Source organism: Typopeltis vanoorti, chromosome 1, assembly GCF_054136105.1.
Source record: "Typopeltis vanoorti isolate ZY-2024b chromosome 1, IOZ_Tvanoo_1.0, whole genome shotgun sequence".
Classification (NCBI taxonomy): Eukaryota; Metazoa; Arthropoda; class Arachnida; order Uropygi; family Thelyphonidae; genus Typopeltis; species Typopeltis vanoorti.
In genome coordinates this window covers 34,191,249-34,206,866 of record NC_143549.1, presented here as the reverse complement: position 1 = coordinate 34,206,866, position 15,618 = coordinate 34,191,249, and the positions used below count along the sequence as shown (strand labels likewise).

The following is a 15,618-nucleotide window of genomic DNA, read 5'->3' as shown; positions in this document are numbered from 1 at the left end:
TCCCATGTTGAATCTGATATTCATGGGTCTCTTGGTTTTCTTATTGGGCCAAGATAATTTACCATCTTCACTAAAAATCGTACCTAAGCAGCTGAAATGTTTCACTTCTTCTATAGGTTCTCCATTCACAATACAGTTGATATTTTCACTGCTTCTGCCTATTTTCATTGTCTTTGTTACTGGTGACCTTCATACCATATCTATTACAACAGTTATTTAATTTTCAGGGAATCTCCAATTTTCGTATCAGGTTTAATACCACTTTCCTTCATAATGTGATCCATATAGATCATGAATAACCGAGGGGATAATGTAAACCAGATTTAAGATTAAACCATTTTCCTGCACTTCAATTCTAACTGCTGACTTACAGCTCAAATAAAGACTAAGTACTGCTTGATATAATGTCCTATTGACACCATATAACTATAGAAATATGGAATAGCTTCTCTTGGCATCTTGTCATATGCCATTTCCAGATCTACAAAACTTAAATACAGATCTTTGTTGTATTCCCATGATTTCTCAACTATTTGTCAAAGTGAAGATCAGAGCCTCTATTTGACCTGAATCCAGCTTATTTTCACCAAGCTTTTCTTCCACAATCCTTCTCAGCCGTTTCTCAAGTATACTTGTGTAAATCTTATCAGGAACAATCAGTAGAGAAATACCTCTAATTCTCACATTCAGTTTTATTTCCCTTTTTTTATATATGGGTACTATGAGAGCTCTATTCCAATCATCTGGAATTCGTCCCTATGTCCAGGCCTTCTGAACTATGCAGTTCAGCCACTGAATATCTTTTATACCTCCATACTTGAGCATTTCTGGTTGAATATCATCTACTCCTGCTGGCTTTCCACATTTCAGGCTTTTGATGACTTTTTCTACTTCAAGTATAGATATGTATTCCTGAGTTTTTTTTTTTTTTTTTACCACTGTGATATCACTGCTTGTGTCATTTAGCAATTTTTTTGAAGTAATTACTCCATACTTCAAGGATATTTTTTTTTCTGTTTTCATGTCACCTTTATTATTTCTAATTCCTTTTACAGCACTCTTTCCTCCATTTCTGAGCTTCAACAACCTCCAGAATATCTTGCCACCTTCTTGATATTTACTTTCTATGTTCTTACCATGACTTTCGTTTAGCTTTCTTATATTTGTCTCTGTATTCTCTAAGAGCACAAGCTGACTTATTTGCCAGGAACTTTTGATATGCTTTCTTCTTTTCCTTCACTGCCTCTTTAACTTTCTATATCCACCATGGAGTTCTGATTTTTCTATCCTTGCAGACAACCTCACCATATGCCTCTCTGGCTGAATCAATGTTTTCTTCAGGATTTGCCACTGAATCCCCAAGGTTTGGTTCCCGTTCTCGAACTCTTTCATTTTTTCTTGAATAATGTTTGTGTATTTTAGTCATCATCATCATCATCAAATTCCTGCCATGTACCCTCAAGGGGTGTACAGGATATGACAGTACTACATGAAAAAATTACATCATTACTAACTTCCTATCTACAATTTTCCTCCAAATCAGTCTGTTACTTGTCAAGACTCCAACATTATCAGATCTTATATTTCTATCGTCTAAGGCACTTTGTACCGTATCAATCCACCTATATCTTGGTCTTCCTCTGGGTCGTTTTCCTGCTAACCTGGCAGAGAACACTTGTTTTGCTAATCTTTCCTCTCCCATTCTATTTAAGTGACCATACCATCTGAGATTAGCTCTGCTAACGCATTCCTGGATGCTGACAATGTCAAGTTCTTTCCTAATATCCTCATTTTTAATATGATATTGCCATTGATGCCATCTGTTCACGCCTCTAATCTTTCTCAGGACTCTCATATCTGCGGTCTCTAGTCTTTGGTCAAGTGTTTTACTTCTGACCCAGCTCTCAGATCCATAAGTTAAAATTGGTTTGAACACAGTCTTGTATACAGCTAATTTAGTGTTCCGACTAATTTCTTTCTTATTCCATATGAATTTATTCAATTGACTTCCCACGATACCAGCTTTGCTGATTCTGTTGTCTATTTCTATATTTAGTTTACCATCTTCAGTAAAAATTGTGCCTAAGTAGCTGAAATGTTTTACTTGTTCCACAGGTTCTCCATTCACAACACAGTTGACATTTTCAATGATTCTGCCTATTTTCATTGTCTTTGTCTTTTTATTGCTGACCTTCATACCATATCTATTACAACAGCTATTCAATTTAGTCAGAGAATCTTGCAGACTTGTAGCGGATTTATTTAGAAGTATAACATCATCCGCATAAAGCAAAGAGCTGACATTAACATCTCCAATTTTGATATCAGGTTTAATACCACATTCCTTCATAATGTGATCCATATAGATAATGAATAACAGAGGGGATAATGTACATCCTTGTCTCACACCAGATTTAACATTAAACCATCTTCCTGTATTTCCTTCAATTCTAACTGCTGACTCACAACTCAAATAAAGACTAAGTATTGCTTGATATAATGCCCTATTGACACCATATAACTGCAGCGTATTGAATAGCTTCTCTCTTGGCACCTTGTCATATGCCTTTTCCAAATCGACAAAACTTAAATACAGATCTTTGTTATATTCCCATGCTTTCTCAACTATTTGTCGTAAAGTGAAGATCTGATCCTGACAGCCTCTATTTGGCCTGAATCCAGCTTGTTCTTCACCCAGCTTTTCTTCCACAATTCTTCTCAACCGTTTCTCAAGTATACTTGCATAGATCTTGCCAGGAACACTCAGTAGGGAAATACCTCTGTAATTCTCACATTCAGTTTTATTTCCCTTTTTATATATGGGTACTATGAGAGCTCTACTCCAATCATCGGGAATTCGTCCCTCTGTCCAGGCTTTCTGAACTATGCAGTGCAGCCACTGTAAGACTCCTATACCACCATACTTCAGCATTTCTGGTCGAATATCATCTACTCCTGCTGCCTTTCCACATTTCAAGCCTTTGATGGCTTTTTCTACTTCAAGTATGGATATGTATTCCTGCCTGCCTGGTCAGTGTTTTTTATCACTGTGCTGTCATCACTGCTTGTATTTTAGTCTATAGTTATTTTAGTGTATTTTAGTCTATAGTTCATATCTGAGCGCTGCTCAACTGCTTTATTTAAATCAAAATATGCAGTGTATATTTTGATTTAAAACAGTTCAAATGGCACTTATTTTAAAAATTTGTTTGAATTCAGTTCTGTTCTATTATAATAGAACAGAACTTGCCGAGTAGAACTTGTGTAACCTAATACAACCACTCGACCAGGGTGTAATCACTACCTATAAAACTTACTACATAAGAACATTCTGATACATTTTGGATAAACTAGATAAGGGTAATTTACTGACAGTTATTGATGTGAGAGAAATTTTCTATTTTGGATTGCATCAAACTTGCTAAGTTGGCATTATCAGAATTGAAACAATAAACTTTAAATGCTTGTCGGAAAGCTATTTGGCCAGAATGCGTGAAAAATCCCTTACCTTTATATACAACTGAATATCATCAGATTAGCACATGAATTTGGCAGAGAAGGATCTGATGATTTTTTGCAGAAAGTGAAGAATTGATGGTAGATTGACAAGGCTGTTAGTGAAGAAGAAGAAATAATAACTCTCCTTGAGAATCTCGATGAAAAAAAAGGATGACAATGAGATTCTACTCACTGCAGGATTAATTAAAGAATGGATTCAAATTGCTAGTAAAATTGCAAATTCGTTTTCTTACATATGATCCAAATACTGAATGAGCTGAACAGATTAAACATGAACTGAAGTCATGTATGGTGCGATATGAAGAATTATACAAAGATCTAGTGAAAACAGGGTTTCAATGATTAATTACAAAGTTCGTGGCACATAAAAAAAAAAAAAAAAAACCCTTCAGGATTATTGGAAATGAGTGCTAATTTAGTTTCTTTTACTGAAGAAAATGTTTTGCCATTGCAGTATGAACAGGATGACCAAAGTGTTTCAAAGTGATGGAAGTGATTCAATTCCAGTCTCACACAAAAAGAATGCAGCTACTGTCAGAAAGTGACGGCAAATAAAATTTAACTAATAACCATACATGCGGGTGTATTTGTACATTTTTGAATTTGTTTTATTAGTGACGCTATATGTGTGTGCATGTGTTTTGTTTGAAAAAAACGTATTGTTTGTATCAGGTTTTCACATCTGGAACCATTCTATTTTTTCATATGCATCATATTCCTTTTTTTTTTTTTTTTTTTTTTTTTTTTACATGATTTTTTCCTGGAACCAATCTACCATGTAAATGGAGAATTGTGTGTGTACATATACACACACAAACAGGTAACCCTCGTATAATGCAGTACTAATACCATGGGGTCTACAAATTATAGCAACCTTTTATCTTTTGATATATTTTTCATCCTGTGACTTAAAAATCAAATTTTATCTTCATTAAATTTGCATCTGCCCCATATTGCACATGTAGTTATAAGCAGCAAATTTATATTAGGGGAAATATCCTTTGGCATGCATGTACATCAATTGTTTACCGTATAAAGTGCTTATTGTTGAAAATTGTCATCTTCTGCCAGGAAAGAGCATTAAAAATCATAAGTATGTTAATCTCAAGCTGAGCACTTTATTTTCTGGTGAGTTACATACAATATGTAATGCTTTTTTATGTAAAAATTTATTTTTATAGTAATGGCCACTTAGACAGCTTTTGCGATATGGTTGAAAGCGAAATTAGTGAATTAATTGATGGGAAAATAGATTTAAATGAGGAGGAACTGGTACAATTAATAGATGACGTGGAACCAAATGGCAGGAAAGTTCGGCTGAAGATTCTGATTGTGATGAATCCGTTAAAGAAATTAGCAGAAGGACTGGACTTGGTAACAAAGTTAGGAAGTTATTTTACGTATAATGATCCTTCAATGGAGCGTTCCAGAAAATTCACGAGACAACTGGATATTTGTTTAACTCCATATTATGAACTTAATAAAAAAAAAATTCAGCAATAGTAGTAAGCAAGGTCTCATTGCTGACTTCTTGAAAACTAAACCAGCCCACGTATGCAATGAGAATTATACAAATGATGTCCAAGAGATTTCAAGTGATGATGAGGTCTGGTTACTCGTAAATAAAGAACATCTACGAAATGTTATTTTTGAAGAGAGTGATGACAATTAAAATAAACATTTATGCATTATGTGCAATGAAGTTTATGTACAATTTGTATTTTTATAAGTTTATACTATATACTTTGTTTCATAGTTAATATGTTTAACTAACTTATATGAATTACCTGAATTAAATAAAAAAATATTTTTGTTGGATATGTCGTTGTTTATATAATTAAAAAAAAACTTTCGGAACATAACCCTACTTTTTCTATGTGATCAGAGTCTCGCATAACGCGATTTATATAACGCGGAATTTCTGTGGAACCTACCATCTGCATTATACGATGGTTGCCTGTATATATATATATTGGTTTGCAAGTAACTTTTCATGGGTGGGGACAACAACAAAAGGTACACAGGATTTGCAAAACATTAAATTTAAATAACAAGTTAAGGCATTGTATTTGGGAGAAACTCGTATATACCTTGGACAATAATGCTATTGGAAGAAAGTTAAAGTTAGAATCAATGCAGCAATATCAAGAGAACAGAGAACCTGGGCTGGTGTTCCCCAGGGCTCTATACTCAGTCCCTTACTATTCCTTTTATATGTCAATAACATTCATCCCTACCTTACAGAAGACACCAAAGTAGCTTGCTACGCAGATGATATAGCCACCTGGCACACAAGTGCTAAAATCAAAGAATCAGAGGAGATTCTAAACAAATCCATGACAGGATTAGAAAAATGGTCAGATGAACTTAACTCAAAATCAACCCAGACAAAACAAAACTAAGCACCTTTAGTATACAGACAGGAAAAATAGACATTCCTACAATCCCAAAGTCATGATCAACAACAGGCTAATTGAAAAAGTCACAAATCCAAAATACCTTGGTATTACGCTTGATCAGGAATTACGTTTTGCACAACACATCTAACACTTCCAACAGAGCTCTAAAAAAATTAAATATACTGAAAAGGCTTTGTGGAACAAATTGGGATGCAAAGCCAAAAATCCTCAAAATTACTTATACTACACTAATAAGACCAATAATGGAATATGCAGCACTTATCTAGTCACCTTTGGCCTCATTGGTAAAGGAAAAATTAGACAAAATACAAGCAAAAGCATCCAAGATTATCATTGGTGCAGTCTCATCCACTAACAACATCAGAGCCCAACAGGAATGTGAGCTCGACCTGCTGGAGGACAGATGAAAATTTGCCACCATAAAATTCATAAATAATATCAGAAGCTACCAAAGCTATCATATCTTCCTGAAAACTTATGAACATTGGAATCAAAAATGCAAAATTCATAGATGTCATCAACTTTACAATATGACGACACTATCAGGAAGGGAACAGATCTTGATCAGCTAAATGCCCACATAAACAAAGAACCTCTATTTTCCAGTCCTTGACCTCCAAATACCTCCATAAATCTAAACCTTACCAAATCTGTACAAAAAAAAAAAAAAAAAATGCTCAAAGAAAAAGGCCTAAATACTATCAACCTTCTTTCATCCTCCAAACAGGTTATTTGCTATACCGATGGATCGTCAGACACCAATATGATTAATGGAGGCGCTAGTATTCTCCTTCTACTCCAAAAAGGTGAAAGACTTTTAATAAAAGTTAGATCTGGGAGAATTGCTTCCAATTTTACCAGCAAACTTTATGCAATAAATAGAGCACTCTAAGCCTACTTAAAATTATCATCTCAAACAATCTAAGGGAATTTACAGTGACTCAAGATCAGCTATGGAGGCAATCAAAAATGGCAATACCAACCTAACACACATAAGACACCCATAAACTCTTGAATCAACTAAAGTGTTTAGGAAAAGGTTGCATTTCACAATGGATTCCTGCTCGTGTAGGTATTGATTACAACGAAGCAGCTGATAAATTAGAAAAAGAGGCCAGAGAACTCAACCAAGAAACTCGCATGATAACTCTTGCTGAGGCTAACGCACTAGCAAAAGCTAAACTAATTCCACTGAAATCAGTGATACAACATCAAATTCCTGAAGTCAATGCTGACAGAAAGACCTCCAGCATGATAGCAAGACTATGAACAGGATATTATAGAGGAATGAGGATCAATACAGATGATACGAGAACATATAGAAACTGCAACAACAGCCCCAATACTGAACTGACACACACATCTTTACCTGTCCAGCAATTACAGCAGCCTTGCAAGAAATAGATCCTAATCCCGAACAACAGCTCTATACAAACAAAATAATCGACATAGTCAAAGCAGTTCAAGGAGCACATGGAAACATCTAAGACTCTTCAAAGAACAATGCTATTCTGCAAGTTACCATCTTCTGTGCAATTTTTAAGTTTTAACCACGTTACCGGCCAAGATGTCAAGATTATCATGGATGTGAAGTGCATATTAAAATTGTAATATCATTGCTATTACATTGAAATATATGATGGATACAAAACGTATGCGTATTTGATCCATAATGGCTGGTAAGGTGGTTAATGGACAACAGTTTCCACAAATCATTTCAACAACACCTAGATAGTAGTTATTACAACTCTTGTCCACAAATCATTTCTTTTTTTAAATGTCAACTTCAATCTAGGATTTATCAATTTTTAAGCAAATCTCCAACACAGTACTTACTATAATGCTTTTTTTTTGGGATGGTATGGCATACCAGCAACAGTGATGCATGATATAACGGATGTATATTACTGAATATGTAATATTCAGTAATACCTCACGTTTAATTGAAATCTACCTTAATCAATTTTGCATTTTTCACCTTATTCTACTGTTAAGATATTTGCTATTTTTTTTTAGAATCTGAAATTACTTTCACGTTTATATATTAGCATCTTCACGACAGGCTGTGTCTGCATGAGTTGTACCTAAGCAGAACTATTTTAGTGCTGAGATAAAGCTTTTTTTGTTTGGCTTGCAACTAGCCAGTATGATGTTCATTTCAGTTTCCAATTATACTAGATACTCTACCTTATTTTGCACTATATAGTTTGTCATTCTTGTACTAAACTACCAATAAATACCAAAACAGAAAACACTTGACAAACTTGTGTGTTGCATCAAGGTCAAGTATAACATGAGTAATTTGTCCCTTGTGAACTTGTTAAATCATTTTAACTAGGTTCTGACTTTTGCAATTTTTTTTTTCATTTAAGAACCACTCTAAAGTACAAAATGAAAAGAATTACTATTTAATTTATTAACTGTGGAAGGGGAAAAGAAACAAGTGAAAAAAAATGGGTGAAGAATTAACAGAAACTGTACATGACTTTTTGTACTTGATAGTGGGCAAGATTTGTAATAGCTAGTACTATCAGGTGTTATTGAAATGATTTGTGGAAACTGTTGTCCGTCGTCATCATCATCATCAAATTCCTGCCATGTACCCTCAAGGGGTGTACAGGATATGACCGTACTACATGAAAAAATTTCATCATTACTAACTTCCTAGCTACAATTTTCCTTCAAATCAGTCTGTTACTTGTCAAGACTCCAACATTATCAGATCTTATATTTCTATCGTCTAAGGCACTTTGTACCGTATCAATCCACCTATATCTTGGTCTTCCTCTGGGTCGTTTTCCTGCCAACCTGGCAGAGAACACTTGTTTTGCTAATCTTTCCTCTCCCATTCTATTTAAATGACCATACCACCTGAGATTAGCTCTGCTAACGCATTCCTGGATGCTGACAATGTCAAGTTCTTTCCTAATATCCTCGTTTTTAATATGATACTGCCATTGATGCCATCTGTTCACGAATATAATCTTTCTCAGGACTCTCATATCTGTGGTCTCTAGTCTTTGGTCAAGTGTTTTACTTCTGACTCAGCTCTCAGATCCATAAGTTAAAACTGGTTTGAACACTGTCTTGTATACAGCTAATTTAGTGTTCCGACTAATTTCTCTCTTATTCCATATGAATTTATTCAATTGACTTCCCACCATACCAGTTTTGCTGATTCTGTTGTCTATTTCTATATTTAATTTACCATCTTCACTAAAAATCGTGCCTAAGTAGCTGAAATGTTTTACTTGTTCCACAAGTTCTCCATTCACAACACAGTTGACAAAATAAAAAATGATGGTACAACATGACTGTTGTCCGTTAAAACTAAAAATTGCACAAAAGATGGTAACTTGCAGAATAGCATTATTGCCCAAGGTATATACGAGTTTCTCCAAATACAATGTCCTGACTTGTTATTTAAATTTAATGTTTTGCAAATCCTGTGTGCTTTTTTTTTTTATTTTTTTTTTTTAATGTTGTTCCAACTCATGAAAAGTTACAGAAAAATGACTAGTCAGGTTGCTGGACTGTTGATTAAAAAAAAAATCACTGCAAAGTATAACTGGCTAAATTATCGAAATAAGACTTAGATGTGTACTGGAATTCTTGCAATGGAAAAAAGATGGGCATGATTTTCTAACAAATGTGCAAAAAATACTTTGATGAAATAGGCAAATCCAGGCTAACAGTTACTGTACAGAAGAAAACATTATCACACTATGAAATAATACAAGTAAATACTTTTTTAGTTTTCTTTTCATATCCTTTTAATCTTCAGCTTTCTCACCAGCAAAGAATGAGTACTGGCATTTATTTATTATTATTAGTTTTTTTTTTTTTAATTTTTTAATTTTTACAAAAAAGCACTGAACTCTATGCACTCCTTACTGAAAAGTAAAGAGGCTTGTAAATGACATGAAAATTTTTTTGTAAATGCAAAAAAAGGACCTTTTCAATCAAGTTAACTCTCAAATTAAAAGGTTTGATTACACCTGAAAGGAAACAAAGAATTTGTTTCCTTTCAAATCAGAGTACACTGGTGATTTTCAATAAGAATGATTTTGGACAAGGCAAGTTTTAAATCAAACAGTTCAATATACTTATTAATTCAGCAGTTGTTCTAGTAGACAATTTCATTTCATATACATGCATAAAATAAAAAGCAAAATTGTATTTCATTGATATGTTCTGGACAGGAAGGGCCTAGTTGGCCAAATGGTTAGTGTATTCGCTCTCCAGCCAAAAGGCTGTGGGTTTGAATTACGCAATGGCAAGGATGTTTGTGATTGTCTGTGAAAATACTAGTGGTGGTTGGCAGTGATAGATGCCGTTGGTGTAGATGAAGGTAGTTGTGGATGGTGGAGATGGAGAGTTGTAGAGTAGGTGCCTTCCCTGAAGGTGTTTCATAATAATAATTTTTTTTTTCTGAAACAATAGATTTAACATATATATACATACACAAAAGAAATTACCTGCTCCCAGAAGAAATCCAGCAACATTCCACAAGGGTAAGAGAGCAGTTGGACGGGCACGATATTTCGGCAATAATTTCTCAAATGTCTGAAGATGTTCCTTCTCTTGTTCCCACATATCTTTAATCACCGGACCAACACTGGTTCGGCCTAGTACTGCCATTTGACCAGCATAAATGCGATCAGCTCCAAGCTCTCCTGCATGATCAACTCTTAATATTCTGTCATACGCTTCTCTTCTTGCTTTTTGTTCTAATGCTTCTTGATAAGCCCGAGTTGTTAATCCTCTTCTAACAATTCCTGCTGCAATCACTGGGACAGATGACATTCTCTAATATATCTAATCTCTGTTGTGGAAAAAAGATGGTGGATAGATAACTAGATGAAGTTCAAGGATAAGAAATTTTGCACCCCTCATAAGCATGGTTTAACAAGTATACCAAATTTTCAAAATGCACATTGCCCCACAGTTGATCAACAAATCTTCAAATACTTGTTTGTAGAAATGATAAACTAGTCAAACTAAAGATTCATGCTTTAATTTAGCTTATTTCTGGTTAAATGATTTTCTGACTAGATATGATTTCCATTGAAAATTATTTCAGTGCATAACTCAAACCTGTCAATACTTGACAAAAATTGCTCATATGGAAACTGTATTAAATATTTCAATTAAAACTGGACAAATAGCACAAATGAACAGCGTGCATCTGAAAATATGGTTTTTTGATCACATAACACCACACCATTATACTTGATATGAAGACATTTTTTCTTCTTTCATTTTTTATTTTATTTTACATCCATCAAACTATCAAATGGAATAAGTGATTAAAAGTTCTATTTCTGACCTTTAATTGTCATAATAAATAAAGTGCTTGGCAGTATTTTGAAGCAAAAGGTAATTAAAAGTTTAAAACGATTTTGTGGAATAAAGAACTTTTAGCCACTTCAGCCATTTGAAACAATTAAAAATGGCACTACTAAGTTTGAATTTAAATGAATCAGAATTAAGTTTTTTTAAATATAATTTTTCTTTACATAAATTCTCAATGAAGATTATGCTTTTAATATTAATTGCCAATTGTGTGATTTTGTCATGAATAAAAATTTAAAATTTGTGGTAACTACATGCTCTTGTCAGTTTGAAAAAGTGCTTAGATTTAGATTGTCAACTGGAATTATTGAAGTTATTAACCCTTCCCACCCTCCCAACAAGAGCACATAGCAAATCTGACCCAACTAACTCAACTTTGTCTCCTCTGGATACAAAGATGTGAAACCATCCACTAAGTGTGTAAACTATGAGCAGCCACATAGGGTCAAGTTCTGTAGCTTTTTCTTCTCATTACCATACTTGATAATCCCTGAAATTAAATGTCCAGATAAATTTAGAAGTTTAACATTAATTTTTATTAAAACAAAAGACAGGGACAAAAAGAAGTATGGTGTTTACACACTTTTCTATTCTTTCTTTAAGGTTACCATGAATTTTGGCCAATTTTTCCCATTTTTGTTTTGATAACCTAAAAGAAAGAAAAAAAAATAATAAAAGCAGAAGATCTGGGGTTTATTAGCCAGTAATCACAATTTATCCTGAAAAAACACTGGCTTCCAATGAAAGTTTGCTTAGCAAACAAATTTGGGGATGTAAATTGATCATGACACAAGTTAACAAATTATCTTGCATCAAGATGAATTTACGTAAACCTGTAAAAAATAACTCACATTTTTTACTTCTAACAACACATTTCATTCATGATTTTTTAGGAGAAAAGTTCGACTTTTTGCTGCATTATGCAGTCCTTATACCTGCGAGTGTTGGCACTAGCCAATTGTGATTATCACTTGTTTTTTCCAACACATTAAGTCTCTGGAAGCAATTACTTTGTTCCAATTCCAACACAGCACTCAATGAAGTCATTCTCCCACATGAATAAACTTTATATATATTTATATATTATGTACAGTGCACTCTAAAGTGGCATCTCTGGGACCTTTCTTTTCAAATTTTTAGAAAGAAATTTAGCAAAAACTATAAACCCCAGATCATCTGCAGCTGATATTTCAAGTTGGGAACCAATTCATTCTAAAATGGGGGGGGGAAATAAAGGGGGATACCTAATACCTGACCCAGAGATAGCCACTTTTTTATGCAAAGATTATAGATTATACAATACAAAAATAGCTGTAGAAAAAAACCTACAAAGTGTTGGCACTACACATTTGGAAGATGCATGATGGAAAAGAGATTATAGTAGGTCACCCTAGTAAAATTTTTTTGTAAATGTGAATACGCTCATTATGTAAGGTGACTAGGTTATTTGTACCTCTTCCAAATGTGTAGTGCCATAACAAGAAACATGTTATTCTTCAAAAAACTTTCCCCAATGTTCGAGCTAACAATGTGAACAAACCACACAAACCTCAGCACCAATGGCAAAGGCTGGATATTTACAAAGTGGCAAATTTTATGACCCAATTCTGCCACAATGACAATGAAGTGGCTATTGACATCTTGTTAGTATGGCATGTTTTATATGTGGCAATACTCCAAATTTAAAATCCCAATGAATGAAGAAATGCTACAAGTTAGCAATGCACTGCTATCCTTTCTTCCATTTATTTTATAGAATTCAAAATTTTTGTTTAAAAATCAAAATGGTATTGCTTTTCCTATGGCTCAACAGGCTACTTTTAATTGAACCCTGGTATCACTAACCAAAACTGTGCTGCAGTAAAGTTTTCTGAACAGTCATTTGTATATATATAAAAATTAAAACTAGATGCTCATCCATAGAGCAAAATATGTACATGAAACTGAAATAACCTGTTGGGCCATCTTCCAATGCTTAGATCTCAAACTGGTTATATACATTAATGCCACTTGATACCAAACGGGGGTGGGAATATTCCAGGTTATTTTCTGGTTAAATATTTAAAATAAGACATAACATGCCCAATAACAAGATGTCGCAGCCAGTACACAAATGACATGAGTAATGATTTTTTTCTTTTTACAGATCAGATGAGCAATTTTTCTGTGGTGCTCATTCTTCTAATTGATACTCTGGGACATACAAACTTTTGTCTATAACCTTTGGAATTGGCTTTATTTCGGTCCCCAGCTCCTGTTCAATGCGATGAAGATTAAACCTATCATCATAGGTGATTAAATTTATGGCAATTCCAAGATGCCCAAAACGACCAGATCGGCCGATGCGATGTAAATAGGTTTCAGCCATTTTTGGAAAATCAAAGTTGATAACTACATTTACAGCTTGAATGTCAATTCCTCTTGTAAACAGATCAGAGCAAACTAAGTTGCGACACAACCCAGCACGAAAGTCGTGGAAAACACGATTGCGATGCTGTTGTGACATTCTGGCATGTATATAATAGCATGAATAGCCCAGTTCTGTTATCTTCTTTGCCAGAAGCTCAACACGTTGCGTGGAGTTACAGAAGATAATGGACTGATTAATCTGAAGCTTAGAGAAAAGGGTATTCAAACAGTGCACTTTCTGCTTTTCTTGTACAAAAGCATAGTATTGTGTTACACCTTTCAATGTCAATTCATCCATTAAGTTTATTTCATATGGATTATTAAGATGTTTCTTCATAAACTGTTCAACAGTTATTGGGAATGTGGCAGAATACAAAAGAATTTGTCTATCTTTTGGTAAATAGCTTATCACTTTATCTACCATACCTTTAAAATCTTGTGATAACAACTTGTCAGCCTCATCAAGTATCAACATGCCGCATTTGTCCATTTGTGCAACTTCTTTTTCCATTAAATCAAGTATCCTTCCTGGTGTGGCTATGATAATGTGCACATTTTCATAAATACGCATAATATCATCTTTTAAATTTGTGCCACCTGTAGTAACCATCACACGGGCCCCCATGTGTTTAGATAGTTCTATACAAATCTGACTTGTCTGCAGGGCTAACTCGCGTGTGGGAACTATGATAAGTGCCTGAACATTGTTTTTTGAAATGTCTACTCTTTGTAGAAGTGGGATTACATAAGCACCAGTCTTTCCGGTTCCATTTTTAGCTCGAGCCAAAATATCTCTCCCCAGAAGCGCAATGGGAATGCTAGCTTCCTGAATTGGGGATGGCTTTTCCCAACCTTTCTCAAAAATTGCCATTAACAATTCTCGTTTCAGACAGAAATCTTCAAATTCGTTACCTTTAGTATCTGTGACGTCTACAGTCTTCTTCCGCCTGTCTTTGGGTGGAAGTTTTAACTTTGCTTTCCAACCCATGTCATCGGTCATCAGATCCCTTACGTTATTCTGATTTGAAATTGCATTCTCAACGCTATTATTTGTGGTATTTGAAGGGTTATGATTTGATGCACTGACCAATGTCTCTGTTTGTACCGACGCCATGATGGAATAGATTCCAAATCAAACACGCACACAAAAAAGGCACGTAGCACAAGCAACTGTCCCGCACTAGTCTTTGGTTGTCTTAAAGCAGTTGCGATTCACTAGAATTCTGTCCTATTATTAGTTTCGCTAGATGCTTTATTACTACTCCAAAATCATTCACAAATAGCAGCGATTACTTTTCCTCAACCAAAATTAAACAATATGTCAAATACGCATACATATAACCATCTTACCAACAGATCTAAACGCTTTACTGAGTAAAAATGGCTGCTCTCATTTTATACACTACTATTGATGTGTCGGTAGAGGGCGCAGAGCCCGTTGCGCTAAATAGCAAAATCTATATTCTCCCAACATCGAGCCATTGATTTCTCAACGTTAACCGCTCTGGCGATGTTCCATTGCTTGCTCAGATCGTCTCCATTTTAAGACTATCTCGCGCATGGGAATGCAGTACATATCTTGTTAATTCTGGTAAGTACATGAACTTTTTTAAATAACAATGGAGCACTTGATATACTTAACGAAATATACAGTAAGGAGAAATCAGTAGATCAGATTTATACTTGACCTGTATCAAAATATTTTACCGAATTGCTCTTATGATTATTATCCCTACCGCGCAGTCGCAAAATGGCGTTTCTCTCCCAATTGCCTTCAAATGCTAATACACAACTAAAATGAATGCCGGTAAAGAAAAGCGGACGAGGTGATTTTTTAATAAAAAGGCAGCACTAGTTGCCCTGATAAAAACACGACTGAACTTATTTAAGAGAAAAATACCAAAATTAAGTCTCC

General features: G+C 34.5%; 3 protein-coding genes across 11 annotated transcripts in view; 1 reads left to right on the top strand and 2 right to left on the bottom strand.

Annotated features, from left to right (window-relative positions):
- The window catches only part of Coq7 (ubiquinone biosynthesis protein COQ7, mitochondrial), a 45,575-nt gene that overhangs the window by 29,902 nt on the left and 55 nt on the right, over positions 1-15,618 (bottom strand). Inside the window, exon 2 of the mRNA XM_090397177.1 lies at positions 10,418-10,764. Within this exon, the coding sequence (XP_090253303.1) occupies positions 10,418-10,745 (328 nt within the window). The 5' untranslated portion in view covers positions 10,746-10,764. The remainder of the gene's footprint in view (positions 1-10,417; positions 10,765-15,618) is intronic.
- Positions 10,761-15,616, bottom strand: me31B (ATP-dependent RNA helicase me31b). The gene has a single exon (XM_090397164.1). It carries the CDS (start codon positions 14,815-14,817, stop codon positions 13,468-13,470), a length of 1,350 nt encoding a protein of 449 aa, XP_090253290.1. The 5' UTR covers positions 14,818-15,616; the 3' UTR covers positions 10,761-13,467.
- The window catches only part of LOC150109879 (DNA-binding protein P3A2-like), a 343,228-nt gene continuing 342,812 nt past the window's right edge, over positions 15,203-15,618 (top strand). For 7 of the 9 annotated variants that reach the window (XM_090397115.1, XM_090397108.1, XM_090397155.1 and 4 more), the window contains exon 1: positions 15,203-15,294. The gene's annotated coding sequence lies outside the window, so the exon portion shown is untranslated. The remainder of the gene's footprint in view (positions 15,295-15,618) is intronic. The other 2 variants (XM_090397141.1, XM_090397124.1) reach the window with 1 other exon arrangement.

What these genes read in the sequence shown, in the direction of transcription:
- me31B (XM_090397164.1), bottom strand. Translation starts at nt 14,817, where the DNA reads ATGGCGTCGGTACAAACAGAGACATTGGTCAGTGCATCAAATCATAAC.